This window comes from Sceloporus occidentalis, unplaced genomic scaffold (assembly GCF_023333645.1).
Source record: "Sceloporus occidentalis isolate IW3139 unplaced genomic scaffold, rSceOcc1.0.p SCAF_13, whole genome shotgun sequence".
NCBI classification, from domain to species: Eukaryota; Metazoa; Chordata; class Lepidosauria; order Squamata; family Phrynosomatidae; genus Sceloporus; species Sceloporus occidentalis.
Genome location: NW_028316993.1, coordinates 13,352,260 through 13,369,121, shown reverse-complemented (window position 1 = coordinate 13,369,121; position 16,862 = coordinate 13,352,260). Strand labels below are relative to the sequence as shown.

The following is a 16,862-nucleotide window of genomic DNA, read 5'->3' as shown; positions in this document are numbered from 1 at the left end:
TTCCAGATAGACCGTGATTGTGGCGGGTCGCTAGGAAAAGGTCATTTCATTTGTGCCTGGCATGCCTCTCCTCTGAACCTTGGCTGCATACTGGTTTTATCCTGGTCTGTGGCTCTAACATATGAATTGCAATTAAATAAGCTTAATTTTCTGAGACATACATCTGTTGTGCTTAGTTAGTCCTAACTGTAAACACCTAAAAAAATAAGCTATTGAAACGGGGGCTTACTCAAAAATTAAGTATTAAGGGTGCTTTTGCTTGCATCTCAAGATGCCTGGAAAGGCTACATCTTAAGCTTGTTTTCAAAGAATGTGCTTGTTGGACCAACAAAGAGATTCAGATGCCAATTCAGAAGGAGCACTGGTCTCAAAAATGGGGTACTGCTGTGGTGTGTATATCTACACTGTGTCTTCTATAAAACACATTGGGTTGTGGCCTGGGATATATAGCATTGGATGTCATTAACCAGATTTGCTGGTCAGCTCAGCCATTTTCAGTTTTGTGTTCAGAATAAACGTACTAGCGTTTAGGCCCCTTTTCAGTACCTCTAGTATGCGCTCACTTTCATGGACTAGATTGTACCTCTGTTCAGAAGTGGTTTGTTGCATAGAAAAGTTCACACTCTCGTTGCTGTTAACACAACTACTTCTCAGGAACTTCCCTGTGCAGGCATAAGAACTAGACATTTTTCTTATGAATGATGGCTGGCATTTTGGTTGGGACTTAAGGTAGATCTTTGAAACGGCCCTAAGATGTGCAAAATGAGAGCCAGGGTGGTACAGTGGTTTGAGCATCGGACTATGACTCTGGAGACCAAGGTTCAAATCCCAGCTCAGTCGTGGAAACCCACTGGGTGATCTTGGCCAAGTAATAGGTGATAGGTTTGCCTTAGGGTCGCTATAAGTTGGAAACGGCTCGAAAGCATACAATGACAAACATGTGCAAACCAGAATTCAGTAAGAATTCAGAGTGGCAATGTCTGTTCTCCAAGGGTTGTCGTTACATTGCAACCTGTGGGCATCCATTGCAAAACAGTGGTGATGTGCTGTGAGCACTGGTGCATGTTGTGTCGCTCCCCGAATTGCATTCAGAAACCTGTGAAGAAGTGCTGTAGCACAACAAGAGTGTCCAGAGGGCATCTGGAGTGCCTGGTGTGCATTGCAGCTCTCTTGGCTAGTGCCGGGATGCTCACCTTGACAACTCATAAACAGGGGGTTGCTGTGTTTCTGTAACATAGTTAGAGATTTGTCGAGTTACAAAACATAGACTGTGATGTAGGATCTCAGCTGATCTTGAGATAGTTGCATTGCCCAAGCCTGTGTTGCCCAGTTCATTTCTAGACGCATAGGAGTACATACTTTACTATAGAATACCTGCCTAAGATTTGATCAATGAGCCATCCAGTCCAACGACAGCCTTGTACATCTGGGAAGTTTTCACACAAGCGCCAGCCTTTCCCCCGTCTTTACTTGCAGAGCAGTTGATGTTTAGAGGCACACAGATGTTCAGTTGATCTACTGTGGCCGATCACTATTGATGGAGCTTGTCTAGTCCCTTTCTAAAGACATCAGTCCATATCTGCTTCCTGTATTATGTCCACAGTGGGACATTGTGACTGAATATGCTTACTCTAGTTCTTAATGACATGGCGTTGATCCATATAACCCTGTTCTCTCTGCATTATATCTACAGAACTTCCACCCGGTATGAAGAGATTTGTAGCCTTTATAGCAGTACTTGTGCAGGTAGAGTTGGGAAAAAGGTTCCAGGAATGTTCTAGGCCTGGATGTAGACCTATGGTACACAATTTGACCCTTTTGAGTCCCACACACTCACCTTATAAGTTGAAGGGGATGGCAACCCCAATATGTATGTGCAACTGTCCTGAAGAAATGGGATTTTTCCTGAGTCTTCCCAATGGGGCTGATGTAGAGTAAGTCTACTAAGTTGCTGCAATGAAATAGAAATGTTATTGATTTTTGTTGTTGTTGTTTTAAGATTTGGATGTTTCAGTCATCAATAGCATTTTCTCGTGTCTAGTTTTTCTGTTTTAAGGTGGGCTATTTTGGAAACGCTGTCAGGTCTTGAGCTGTTTTAATTCCACACCCATGCAGCATACATAGGCTGCATCCGCACTGCAGAGATAACCCGGTTTTGACATCGCTTTAACTGCCATGGCTCAATGCTAAGGCAATATGGGAACTGTAGTTTGTTTTGGCGCCAGAGGAGTGTGGCTGTTGGACCGAAGGGAAGGACCAGAGAGCGTTGTCCAACTCCCTTTAGACTCTGGCTGCCTTGCTTGACTTCTTGGGCCATGGCACCATGATGTTGGATGGTGTTGGTTGCTTTTAGAAGTAGGCGGGATGTGGCCAGACTTGTAGGGTGCACAAACAAGTTATGTAATGATGCATTAATGGCATTGTAGGAGCAGCCCCGCCATTGAGTAACTTTGGGAGAGAAACTCCTGCCCTTCAGCAAAGTTGCTTGATAAGGAAGAGAGACTTTTTTCCCTGGCTCTGTTTCTGCAGTTCTTTCTCTCATTCATTTATTTTTTTAAAGACAAGTTTTTGACTTTTTGTTTGTGTTGATATGCAATCCTTTTACTTGAAACAAATAAAAATTTACTCATTTTGCTCTACTTTTTCTAGAGAAGAGAAAACTGGGTGGATATGGACAAACCAGGGGGGGAAAACATACTTTCCCTTGGTTTTTCTCAAAGCATTTTTCCTAAGAAAAATGGAGGAAAGTGGGTTTTGGGTTATTAGGAACAAACCGTTTAAGACAAGGTTTTCCCCTATTTACCACTTCAAGATCATTTCTAAAAATTACATAAGAGGAAGATACTACTTATAGTATTGGATGACTACAATTCCTGGTCTTGATTTCATTTTCATCTTGTTCTTTTTACTGATTAATTACTTCTTCTGTTGTCATTGGTGCTTCTTTTTGCTTATAGTTCCTTATAGTTCGTGGTCTTATAGTTCAGTTAATAAGACAAAAAGTAAAACTTTAAACAGTAAGCTCAGTTTTGCAATTACATTCTGAATAAACTCTGCTTTTAACGTACCATTATGCCTAACCAAATTATATATGATGGATTTTATGTTCCCAAAATAACAGTTATTTTGAATTGTAAAGGGTGCCAAGGAGAAGCCAGCATGATGTAGTGGTTTGAAGGTTGGACTATGTCTCTGGAAACCAGGGTTTGAATTCCCTCCTGACCATGGAAACCCACTGGCTGACCTGGGCAAGTCACACACTCTCAGCTTCAGAAAGGTGATAGTTTCACCTTAGGGCCGCCGCAAGTCAGAAACAACCCAAAGACACACGACAAAAGTCGCAAATATTGCAGTTTTAAATTAGAACAAAGAAAAGAAAGTAGGGAGGGGGGAAAGGATTGCTTGTGAGTTCTGCAAAGTCGTATAAACCTTGAGGGCTTGTTGGGACCGAGGTATGTATGAGCCTCTGCACCGAGTTTACCCAACCTCTCCCTGCTACCCAGTTTATTGATGCTGGGAAACTAGATTAGGAAAAGCAAACAAAGAATGATCCTGTATTTCTAAAAGTGCCAGCGCTGGGAATATATACAGCGTTACACTCCGGTCTTGTTTGGGAGGATAAATATAGAACGACGCAGTTGAACATGGAAAATTAATAGATGCTTTAAAGGCATCTGAGTGTGCTACAGCCTTAGACTGGAATTTCATTTCCATTTTGTTCCAGAGCAGTGTTCTATTAAATATTTTAAGATATGCAAATTGAGTTGTTTGCATATATAGCTGTTGGGTTATTCTTCCCCTGAGTTGAGGTTGGGAATCTTGCTAGACCCTTCACCTTGGAGGAAGGAGGCATTTATGAGTTCTAGCTCATAAAATCATAAAGAGGAAACTCCTTTCTCTGTTCCTGTCCACAACAGCCTTTGCTGGACATTACTTGTACGTTCCCAGGCTTTGCTCTTTTACACTGAGAGCCAGAACTGTTCCTTCTTATTAATGTTGATGGGCTTTTTAGGCTTTAGGAACATGCCCAGCCGACTTCAAGCAGTCTGTGCTGTCATTTTCCAAAAGCAAAAAGAACCAGAGGAATCACTGTAAGCTGGTAATTTGGTTCTGTGAGCCGGGTCATAACAGCCTTTTGCCTAATTTTCAAATGAAATGCTTCAGGCAGGATTGCCATTTTGATACCACTTGCCTTAAAAACGCTTGTAGACGTTTCCAAATTTGCTGGCACATCTTACTCTAAGGCACATCTGCTCCCACCACCCCATACCCTTTTAAATTAGCTTTGCTGGACAGGTTTTAAGATGCCCTGTGCAGCAGAGACAAAACAGAAGAGTTATTGTTCCAAAGGCTGCTTTGAAATGGCATAATGGGGTTGCTTCTGCAGAAATGCCATTGCTACCTCAACATTTCAGAGATTAAACTTGCCAGCGTGTAGCTGTTGCAAGGCGGTGTGGATTTGCTTTTACTTTCTGCTCTCGCTTTGTGGCCTTAGGCCATTCTCTCTCGCACAAGGTATGGAAATGATGAGAGTGGCCTGTGTTAGGGTCGAATTACACATTGCACTTGAGATCAGAGTAGAAATATTGCTGATCTGTGAAATCCACATACATCTTCCTCATAATGTTTAGGCACACTTAGTTACCTGGGTGGTGATTTCATCCTGAATACGTTTCCATGCCCCTGACAGTTGATGTGATGCATAGCAGAAGAAAGTTGTGGAGTTCAGGGTGGCTTGTTGGGTTTCCAAAGAGCTTGGAGCCATATGTGCTTCCTCAGGATACACTTTCCCTACCCTTGGGCTAAATGTCATTGGGACAAAGACAGGTTTTTAGAGCCAGGAAGAGTTTGAGGTCAAGCACCTACTTCCGGTGACACTACCATGTCCAGCAAAACATTGTATTCTTCCCTCACAGGGCTGGAGGTGGAGATGCCTGGAAAAATATTGGTGAGAGGCTTAAGCAATTGAGAGTATACCTTTTTTATGTACTATATAAATAAGTACAATTTCTAAATACAGTGGTGCCTCGGGTTACGAAATTAATTCGTTCCGCTGTCAATTTCGTAACCCGAAAGGCTTTCGCAAGCCGAATCCCCATAGGCGCTAATGGGGAAAAGCCGCTTTTTGGTGCGAAATCGCGCCGAAAAGCACCAAAAGTTTTTTCGTAACCCGAAAAAACTTTCTTAACCCGAAACAGTTTTTTTAAATTAATTTTTTTCGTATCCTGAAAATTTCGTAACGTGGGTAATTCGTATCCCGAGGTACCACTGTATGAATCTGTCTTGGATCCCATCCTGGTAGAAAGGCGGGCTACGAAGTTAGGAAACAGTTTATATATAAGACTGCCAAAGGTATTATGCGACTTGGTAAAATGGGTTTGAAATTCCTTGATTTTTGCTTTCTTTAGAGGTTCGGCACCGAAAGTACTGTACCACTGTCAAGTGTGTCTCATGTTACTTGGCTTTATTCATGGCTTTTTTCCATCAGTTGTTACGGGAGAAACAAATGAACTGCCTTCCTTTCCCCCTGTTTTTCACATTTATTGCCAGATATTTTCATTTCAATCACTTTGATCCCCTCCCCCTTTTGTTTCTATTCTCATGTTCGTTTGAATGTGTATTTTTCCTAGACATGGCTTTGAAACAGTAAAATAAAACCCTTTACTCTGAGATGCACCCTAACAGTTATGGTGACACTAAAGCATCGCTGGAAGTGAGCATTGGCCAAGTAATTGGCACATTTAATGTGTTCTTTTAGCCAAGTGCACAGGTTAAGTAGATCAGGGTGCAAAATAGATGTTTTGAGTAAAGGAAAATTGTTCATTAATTTTACCTTTTTGAGTGGATTGCATTGCTGCTTGGAAGAAGAAAGTCCTGATCCAACGCTAGTGGCCGATAGTGAAAGAGCAGTTACATAAGAGATTCCTGCCAAGGCAGAGCAGATCTGATGGATTAGTTTGTGTGTCCTTAAATCCATACTTGTCATCTTTGTGTAGGAAAGCAAATAAGGACACATTTCAGTCTGTGATCTTCTCAGTATAAACAGGCCCCAGTAAAGAGTTTTCTATCCTGTGTTTCATTTGATAGAGGTGTCTTCTCTGTCAGCAAAAGCTCTCTAAAACTCTGAATTTTTCTTTTTCTACTAGGAGAGCCCTTCCCACATTGGCTTCTTTGCTAAGGAACCTAGGCGCTGTTGCGGATTCTGGGCATTATAATGCAGTGTTGCTCAGATGGTGGTCCCTGGATTGGTGTTGGTCTCTGGAGAGTTTCTAGGAAAGAAACAATTGTAGGCAATGGGCACAAATGTGGTCCCTGGGGTGAAATGCTAGTCTGGTTCATGAGTTAGCTTGGGAAGGATTGGTCTGATGGACTCTCACTTTGCCTGACTATAGCAATGAATCTTAGGCCCCGGTATTATCCCAAAGGAGCTGAGAATCTTCTGTGAAATGGCACTTATTCTTTATAACATTTACTGATGTTGTTATGTGTTGATGTTGTGCCTTTCGTGTTGATGTTGCAGATCACCTTGCCACAACTCGACTTCTTTTGGAAGAAAAGGGTGTAATGAATGAAGTGGCCCATTGAGCCGGGGCTGCCATTTCTATCTGCCTATGCGCCATGCACAGAGATCTTTACCTTCTTTGGAGGCCTCTTTAGTGCTTGCGATTAAGAGACAAGGAGCTGGGTGGTGCGGACTTGTCATCAGGTGTTTTTTCCTGTCATGACCTTGCTACTCCTCAATATAAATCCCATCAGAAGGCAATATGCTCCCAGCTGATGGGTGTCTTTGTGTCACAGGGCCCTTTCAGTTCCTAACCAGCTCTTTGTACCAAATGCAGTATGGAAATTGCATACATGTTTTCTGTAGCTGCATAATGTATTATAGCTGTCAACGAACAGCTTACATCAATGGATTAATTGTCTTTTAATTAGCTTCTTCTGACCAAAAGCTCTAGAGAAGAAGGCAAGAAAGCGTTTGTCAATTCCATAAAGCATTGCAGATGCTGGGTCATTAGGGACTATTCATCCCAACTTACAAACTCTTTTTAACTTCCACCCTCAGAAATCTTAACCAGTCCTAGCAGGCTTCTACTTTTTTCTTCTTTCTTTTATATTCTGGCACTTTTGTTTTTTCACATACTTGTATCAGCAGACCTAACCGCTAATAATTTTCCACCATAATATTATCTAGAACTGTAATTTCCCCCCTTCCCAAGAAGTTAGTATTTTACACAGTGTGAACCATAGTCTGCATAATAATTGCTCCTGGACAACTCATGTTCCCAACAGTATTGTCATATTCTGGTGTATATGTTGGAGGGCGGGGGGAGGAAGTGTAGAAATTCTTGTCCCTCCTTCTCCCTTCCTGAGAAAAGGCCAAAATAAAAACCCACCACACACAATGGATCATAAGCCAGTGGGAATCGTACTCACTTATGTCAGAATTGTTATTGGCCTCAAGCCATTTCCCATTACGCCACCACACAGAATGATTATGTGTATTCAGACTGTTAAATAAAGCGTTCTGTAGTTTCTTTTCAGCCCTCTGTGCAAATTCGGAAAGATCTTGAATGCAGCCGTTTTGGAAAACCACTTTGGAATCCTTTTCCTTGTCCATTTTCTGCAGACTTAAAAATTCACCGGCCAGTCCTGGCAGTTGCCCCTTGCAAAAGCAGGTAGTTGCTCTCGACTTTCTTGTTCCTTTGGAGGAACAAGTTATCCTATGTAGACCAGAGAGAGTGTTTACCGTCCTTTGGGACATCCTTTCCCGTCCAAGTTTGAGGCAAGGCCAGCTGGGGATTAAGTTCTCCTTGGGAGGATTTTCCAGTCTCCCACACTTGCTCTGCCTACCAACCATGAAGTGAGGGTCTGAGCTTTGCTTCTGTAGAAGGAGCTCATGTCTATAGATTTTCTTCTTCTTTAACTTGAATTGTTTTCCTCTCCACTTCCAGCATGACATTCATAGATCAGGGAGAGAGTGTTTTGCCCTATCTTCTGAAATGCTAGGTAGCAGTTGTTAGTAGCATAATCGGTTATTAGAAATATACTGTCTCTTTGCAGCCACTTCTCTAGAAGTTCTTGTCAGATCTGTAGAGATCCTTGAAGAGGTGACATGTCTTAATGTGTCCACAGTTTGTTTCCTGGCTGAAACTTGAATTGTGTTCTCCTTGGACTTTTTGAACCTACGACTATGATTTAGTTAGAAGGAATCAGTTTAAGGCAGTCTTCCTCATAGATGACAGATTACTGGACTCAAGTCTCTTTCACTGTTCAGATCTGGTGTCATTAATGGAATGAAGAATCTTCTAGCTAGTAGTTCCTTCCGGATCCAAAGTGAAGTTGGTCTTATATAAGTCTTAAGAAGTAATTCTCCCAACGTCTTTTCCGAAAGCAAGACAACACCTGGAAAGGATATGTGGAAAACTTTCGCGTTCTACCACCCTGGTTGGTTCATCCTAAGAAGCTTCATTTTGTGTCCTCTCATGCTTAGCCTTTGGAGGGATAAGAGTCTAAGAATATAGTGACTTGAAGTGTTATTCGAGTTGATGCTGAGAATAATGAATGAAACCGCAAAGGTTCATGGCACTTTCTCTACGTTTTACAGTTGCAGAAGAGTGGCATGGACATAAATCAACATATTTGGAAGGCATTATGAAATGGATAGGTTTACTTAATTGGTTTCTGCATTTATTAGAAGGGTTCTGCAGATGCTTCTCCCACAATCAGAACGCCCTAATCTTCTTGTCCATCCTGCGTGGTGCTATGCTGGATCCCAAAGGATAATGAATGCTTTCTGGCATGGCAGCTCTGTAGCCAATACACACTTTTCCCCCCTGAAATAAATTGACAAGATTCACGTCTTACCGTGGGTAGGCAGAAATTCCTTGCCCTCAAAGGAGCTTTTCTTTTGTGGTTTAGAGTTAGCTTCTGTTTAGTGTGCCAAGTGGCAAATTTGGATCCGTGACTCATGAAGCGAAATAATGGGCAGCATCCAAAGCTGGTAAAATCTGTAGCCTCTGGAGTTTGGTAGTTTTTGAGTGCTCTGTATTAAATCTTTCTATTGCACTCACCACAGACACACAGAATTATCTGATAGGAAAGAGGCAAGAGCATTGCTGTGAATATTATGAGGAGATCCAGTGGGCACCCGCTTCTATGGGTAGGGCGAGTCAGAGCTTTTGATTCTATTTCTTCTCATTTTGTATGGCGTGTGGCTTGGGAATGAATACCTTAACACAAATATGACACACGCTCCATCTCTGTAGTATCACATCTTGTTCCACGTGGGATTGTAAGTTGACAACTATCTGTATATTATACTGCAGCATTGGCTGGGGTCCTACTGGCTCTGCATAGTCTCAACAGTGGAGCAGCAAAAAGAGAACGTCGGTGGCAGGAGGAAGAGGAGGAGACTACCAGCTCTGAGTCTCCTGTTTCTCCATCATCTGGCTCTTGGGGGCGAGCGACAAGAAGCCAAGGCAGTATGGGGACAGCATGGACAGCCATCTAGGGAGACAAAAAATGTTCATGTAGGAGAAGATGCATCCTAAATACACTTGTCCCTCCATATTTGCTAGGGTTAGGGGCACGAGACCCTCGTGAATATGGAAAAAACACAAATAACAAAAACACCATGTTTTTACCTGAGAGGATATCTATCTAGGAATCTCTAGGTCCTCCAGTGCAACTCTGTGGTCAACATCCAACAGACACTACACATAGAATTGCACTAGAGGAGCTACAAAGGCCTAGTAGAGTATTCTCTCTAGGAATCTCTAGGTCTTTCAGTGCAACTTTTAGTTAAAGTTGACCATAGAGTTGCACCAGAGGAGGACCTAGATATTCCTAGAGAGAACATATTAATCAAAACTGTGAATAATCAGAGCTGCAAATATCAAAGCCGCTAATATGGAGGGATGAGTGTACACCGCTTTGGCACAAATGCAAGCTTTTAGTTAATTCAGACAGGCACGGTGCATAGGAGTGGAATCTGAGCGTGCAAAATCCCTTGATAACTTTTTAAAATCTTTCCAAGATTGAACATATAAAATCTTAATGAGAATGAAAGGGAGTTTCAGGAAATTTCTGCAGTTTTTTGGATGACGCTAAAGGCTCTGTGTGTGTCCATTTTAGCAAACTATCTTGGAGGCCTTTTTGAAAATGTGAACTTTGCAGCTCTTCAACCATAGTCTCCCTTCCGCTTTTAATGTGTCATTTGGTCTCTTTACAGTTACCATAATGTCCACGGATGGAGGCTTTGCAGGAGGCAACAGCGATGCTCAGCAGTGCCTCCAGTCTTTCTGGCCTCGGGTCATGGAGGAGATTCGGAACTTAACAGTGGTAAGAGATTCCTTATTCCAGAAAGCTTGGTTAGCATTATTATTATTATTATTATTATTATTATTATTATTATTAACCTTTATTTATAAAGCGCTGTAAATGAGGAATCCTAGCAGGTCTTTTTTTGGGAGGTTGCGCCAACAAACTGGTGCCGTCATGAAAAATGCCCAGTCTTGTGAACTCACATATTTCACAGAAGTAATATCCATGTGATAATGTGCCTTCAGAAGAATCTTGGAACAGTTTTTGAAGCTCAGGTAGTTCTAGTTAGAATCCAAGAATCCATGTTTTTGCAAAAAGAGACACAGTTGTAAAACATTTGCGGGAAAGTATTGAAAATAACTCTGCAGGAACTGTAGAGGAATTGCTGTGGGACAACAAAAAAGGTTGACGGCTGAAGAGGATCAGATTCACAGAGGATCCATTTTCAGTGTTAACTGGTGTTCATTTACCATGATAGCTAAATGGAAGATGTGTGTTTCTGGATACCTGTCACTAGAGGTCAGGCAGTGGGGAAACACTTCTATTTTCATATGTCCCGTTTGTGAGTTTCCAAAAAACATGTCTTTCTTTACTTAAAAAACAAACAAAAAACATCTAGTATCATGTAGAAGGTCTTGAGAAGGTTTTCCTTTATCCATTAACTGTGTCTTTTTATGCTTGTGTAGAAATGGAAACTCTTTCACACTTGCTGTGGCTTCCTTCACACTGTTTGGTTATTGGTTTCTTTAACATAAGTCAGGATTGCATTGATTTGCAGTCTTGTTTGACAGGGAAGAGGAGCCACAGAGGAAGTATTAAAACTTCCTTCTTTGAAACAGCTGATTTTGTCTTATGTTTGTGTGCAATTATTATGTGGGGCTGAAAAGGAAAAATAGAAACTTCAGTTTAGTTTTGCTCTCTGTAGATTTCTTCACCAAATGATCCTAGAGATCTGTATCTCCACCATGTTCCAGTAGTTGGTTCTAAACAGAAGAGTGTTGTTTAATTTCCGAGAACAAATAGTGGCTAAGTTAGTGCAACCCATTAAACCCAAGAAGCCAGCTTAGAACCAGCAAGGCTAAAGATAGGCTTCCTCTCTTGGTGTGTGATACTCAATAGATGTTTTCAGGGGCCATTGGTGAAATCGCAATGCATAAAAACCAGAATTAATTGCTGTGATCCTTCGATGCTTTGAGCTCTCGGACATGGAAGTTGTAGATTTGCGATTTTAGCTCTGCGTGGCACAAAGTCTTACTCTTCAGCTTTCTAAGAAAGATGCATTTAAAAACAAAATTCACGCACTGGCCATGTGAATCAGTTTGTTGCATTGTGAGTGAACAAAACGTTCAGTGTCAAGCAATAACCCATCTGCCTGAGTGCATGTTTTAATAGGGATTGTGAAAGAATAATAATTGCTACACATACAGAGACTTCTGCAGCTACCCTGATTCTAATTGGTGCTGAAATTATGTCCTGTAGGAACAGTCCACTCAAAGCTTTGTATAAATATACATATCTGCTTACGCAGATGGAAGCACACTGCTACACATGTGCCATACAGCCAGCAGGTGTATAAAATGTTTAGGTTGAGATGACCTTGGTATCGATTGTTGAGCTGTGTGTAGTCCATTGAAGTACACAGGAGCTGAACAAGTTTTATTTCCATCAGCTATCTGACTGAGACATCATTGGCCTTGTCACAGTTCTGTTTTGAAAGATCACTCAAGCAAAATACCTGCTTCCCCATCCCCTTTGTTTTTCCCCAGTCCTGTGTGCCTTCAAGTCGTTTCCAACTTGGGGCAACCCTAAGGCGACCCTGGCACAGTGTTTTCTTGCCACGTTTATTCAGAGGAGGTTTGCCATTGCCATTCACTGAGGCTAAGAGAGTATGGCTTGCCCAAGGACACCCAGTGGGTTTTCATAGCCGAGCGGGGATCTGAACCCTGCTCTCCAGAGTCCTAGTCCAACAACCAAACCACTACACCACACTGGCTCAGTCCTAGAAGCAGAGTTTTCAGACATCCCTGGTTTCAACAGATACCTCGCATGTTGACTTGCCTGCCAAGTACTACCTGCTTAAATGTTCATCTACAGTTGGAATGCACACTTCCCAGAATCTTATCACACAGAGAACAGAGCCGAGAGTACAAAATATCAGTGTACAATGTATGTTAAGTATAAAACAGTAAAATGCAAGATTTTGTGCTTTTAAGAACATACACTGTAATGACAAATAAAGTTTAAAAAAGAGAACTCGGCTGAGAGTAAGGGAGACTGGTAGATACTGATGCTGTTTCCAGAGAGGTTTAATCAGCATGCTAAACTGTTTTGGACGTTGGCTACACTGTGGAGAGGATTCACTGTTGAGACTGTTCAGACAGTCAGAGCTAACAGGTAACAACTTCTAAGGATCGAGATGACAACCTCCTGACCCTACAAAAACTCCATGTCTTCTCATCATGAGAACTAAAGGACAGCTGGAAGATAGATCAGTGTCTCGTTCATAATGTCCCTGAAGCTGTAGAGCAGATTTCCCCTTGAACTTTTAAAATGGTTTTCCTTCCTGGCTTATTTTTTTAAAAATAACATGCAAGCCTCATTTGTTCAAGCAGGATTAATTTTAGAGCCTCGGGAGTTGAATTTACTGTCCTTAAGCCTAGTTTCTTGTGCTTTTGTTTGGGGGGAGAAGTTTATGTTTTTGGATACCCTCTTTTGCAGTCACACAACTCTATCCCTGGCACGTCACAGTTCCTGAGTTAGTTCAGAGGCTTGAAGATTATGTTGTTTGCCTAATTTGGGAAAAGAAACCCAAGGAATTGTTGACCCAAATTGGTTTAGCTGGCTGGTGGCCAGCATGCATTCTAGTGGACTTGAGTTAAATGCATGCTGTGGGTTGAACACAGATGGAAACCATTGCTATATATTTCTATATTCTTTTCCTCCTGGATATCTGTAGAGAATGAAATTGGATTATAGTAAACCATACTGTCCAGAAAACAAATGTGGGCTGCTTGTATACCTGTAGTAAAGGAACAGGAATGAAAGATAAGGTGAGCACCAAATACAAAGTTACCAAACTTACCTCCACTTGGGAAATATGAGCAGTATCCCATTCAGTATCTTTCTATGCCAAATTAGGCTGGTTGCATGTTTTTGTGGTTACGGTAGAATGTCTAAATTTGGAATATCTGGCTCACACATCTTTTCTTTTGATTTCTACAGAAAGACTTCAGAGTCCAAGAGCTTCCTTTGGCACGCATTAAGAAGATCATGAAACTAGATGAGGATGTGAAGGTAAAGCTGGCAAAAAGCGTGATCCCCATGTAAAGGCAATAAATGACTTTTGATCCCCATTGTTTTATTATTGAAAACATGTCCTGAGAAGACTCCTCCTTTTTCCCATCCTGGTCTGAGTGTTAAAAGGCAACAGAAGCGCAGATGCGGGCATGAAAGGCCATGGCGCAGGTGGGTTGGGTTGGCTTGCCGGATGGAAGTAGGTCATACCTGGACCTGGAAAGGCCATCATGCCAGGGGCCTTCTATGGATCCTGTTTTAGGAGCGTTCGTCAGCTTCTCACATGTGTAAATCTGGTTGTGCTCATTTTCACAGGGTGAAGCAGGTCATTTCCTCCCTTTATTTTAATTTGCATGACATGCAATCATTGTGTTGAAATGTGGAGCCAAGTAGATCACTAGGATGGTTGCTAAAATGGTACATGCAGAGCAAGAATACCTCTCCTTACAGAGTTGGAGTGGCATTACTAATCAGTACTAGTTCTGCCAACAGGACCAAGTTCATTTTTTGCACAGATAGAAGGTGCTGCCAGGTCTCCCTACAGAGCAGGAGTGGGTGCAAAGTCTTTCTATTTGCTTCTGCCCCTCTGTTGCCTTAGTAGCAGGATTTGGGGACAGGTTATTTTTGTCTTCTTCCAAGCTAGCCTTGGCAGCACTCAAACCTGGGAAAGCGTTGCTGAAAACTGCATTATTGGAGAAAATCTGAGCTGTGGGAAAATGCAAAAACTTCCATAGATCTTGAGCAGGACCTGACTTCAGCATTTTTGTATTGCTTCAGATAATGATGATTAAAATGTCCCAAGTTCATGCAGCTGGGCAAAAGTATCTGAATAATACTGTTTTTAATCTCAGTCGCCACATCTTGCTTACCATTTTTACTTGTCTGGCCTTGCACTTGAAGCTATGTTTCCTTGCAGATGGCGTATGGTTGATGAAAACACTTTACTTCTTCTTGTTTGCATTTAGTATATTTATGCTGACCATGCAGCAGACTGATCCTAATTTATTAAATCCCAGTGCACAAACCATTTGCCGACCTGTAACCGTTTGGGGATTGAACACAAAACTGCCTCTCCAAAAGATGAGAAGTGTGTGTATGCGCGCATGTGCACACAGTGCTTTGGTGTTGTACTTCCAGTTTGGGGAAATGGCTAGTGTGAACTGTGTGGACTCCGAGGGGATGATAGTGGAGAGGGTGCATTACTTGTAGCACTTCACAACTTTGATTTAAATTGCTGAATGTATATTTTTGCATACATGTTTAGTCCATTAATCATTTTTTGAATTAAAAAAAACCCTAATTTACAAACCCTTTGGGGGCACAGTTGAGGAATAGACTTACAAAAATTACTTGTAATGAAAACTTGGGTGGCAGTGCTGCCCACCAGAGTCCATGGGAGGGTAAAATGGCATCAAAGCTCAATAGTTGTCTATGCCTGATGTAGACCCATGCCAGCCTGGCTTCTGGTCTGGGCTTTGTAGGGAAATGGCTAATGGTCTTTGTTGAGAGAGAACTGAGTGGATGAGGGGAGTGAAATCTGTTGATCTTTCAGTCCCATCATCCATGGTATCATATCAGATCCACTCTGTGGTTTAGATGCCAGAAGCATAGTGATAGAGTCCTTTCTATGCCCGGGGTTGCTTTCAGAAAATGACATAGAAGGCATTTGTGCTCAGCTCTATGGCATTTGTGCTGTGGGAATCCATCCTATCCCCTGTGCTCTTTAAATGTCTATAAGAAGCAAGCATCACAGGATAAGGAGTGACTTACCATCAATATGCTGATGAGCTTCTCTTCCCCATATCAACCTGCTGATGACTCAGGAGGGCTGTTCTCCAGATTCTTTGGGTACATTATGTATCGGCAAGAGGGAGAGACTTCTGAGCGGTGTCACCTTCATTATAGAATACAATCACCACAAAGGTGCAGCTCATGCTTTTACTGCGTTTGTTTAAGCACCAACTCCCCCCTCCCCAAAGAAAACACAAATTGTGTCCCAGGGCATTTTAGAATGAATTGACTTGGTCTGTGGATTTAAACTAGGGTGGGAGCTCTGCACTTAATTTGTTCATAACCATATCAATTGGGCTAAAATGTTGTTGCTTTCTTTGTAGATGATTAGTGCTGAAGCACCTGTTCTGTTTGCCAAGGCTGCTCAGATATTCATCACGGAACTGACATTACGGGCCTGGATTCATACAGAGGATAACAAGCGCAGGACCTTGCAGGTGATGCTTCTTCTTTGTGGTCTCTAAATGCTTCTGTGACACTCAAGAAGGTTCTGAAAGGTGTACTGCGCAGGTGCAGGGTAACTCATCTGTGGCAGTACAGATGACCACTTGAAGAACTACAACTACAGGCATGCAACATGTCCTTCCCCATTACTTTTTCAAGTGCCACGACATCTCCTTTGCTCTTTGCACATCCCTTCAGTGGTGGCCAGAAGAAGTGTGGTTAGACTGGAACTATTCCTTGCCAGTCAGTTTGGGTACCTGGCTAAGTGGCCCCTGTGTTTTCTGTAATGTAGCATTCTTGGAATCTCCACTAAATTTCTGTGCAGTTTCACCAACATCACCACCAGCAGAATCACAGTTTGTTAGTGACTTCCAAACTGGTTTGATATCTGGCAGCAGTTTGAAAGTAAAAGCAATGGGGAGAGGAAGTATCCCTTTTTCTGAAGTGTTCCTCCTTCTCTTTCTAGTCCAGGGGTAGGCAACCTACGGCCCGTGGGCCGAATCCGGCCTGGGGAGGCCTTGGGACCGGCCCCAGCCTGGTCCTGCCGCCGATTGCCACCGGGGCCTTTGGCCTATCAGGAGGAGGCGGGCAAGGGGGAGCAAGGGGAGCAAGCGGGGGCAAGGGGGGCCAATTGTCTATAGAAGCCTCAGAAACATGCATTTATATTAACATTTTTTAAAAAAATCAGCAATTTTTTTCGCGTGGCCTCCATTTTTTATTTATAAAAGTGTCCTCCATTTGAAAATGTTGTCCTACATTTGTCCCGGTTTATTTATTTATTTAATTTTTTTTTTAAAAAATTGATTATTTATTTTTTGGCTTCGGCTCCCCAGTTGTCTGAGGGACAGCAACCCGGCCCCCGGCTCAAAAAGGTTGCCTACCCCGTTCTAGTCATTCATATAGTTAGATGAATTGGTTGTGAATCCCGCTTCTCTAGTTTCCTGAGCAAACACATGGGGAGAAATTCCAGTATAGTGAGCCTAGATTTCTTGTGAGTTGCACAGAAGTAG

General features: G+C 42.2%; 1 protein-coding gene across 5 annotated transcripts in view; it reads left to right on the top strand.

Annotated features, from left to right (window-relative positions):
- NFYC (nuclear transcription factor Y subunit gamma) overlaps nucleotides 1-16,862 on the top strand; it is a 41,403-nt gene that overhangs the window by 11,484 nt on the left and 13,057 nt on the right. For all 5 annotated transcript variants that reach the window (XM_089478558.1, XM_089478561.1, XM_089478560.1 and 2 more), the window contains 3 exons: nucleotides 10,232-10,341; nucleotides 13,546-13,617; nucleotides 15,732-15,845. In XM_089478558.1, coding sequence (XP_089334684.1) covers nucleotides 10,240-10,341; nucleotides 13,546-13,617; nucleotides 15,732-15,845 — 288 coding nt within the window. In that variant the 5' untranslated portion in view covers nucleotides 10,232-10,239. Of the gene's footprint in view, nucleotides 1-10,231; nucleotides 10,342-13,545; nucleotides 13,618-15,731; nucleotides 15,846-16,862 lie in introns of those variants that run through there.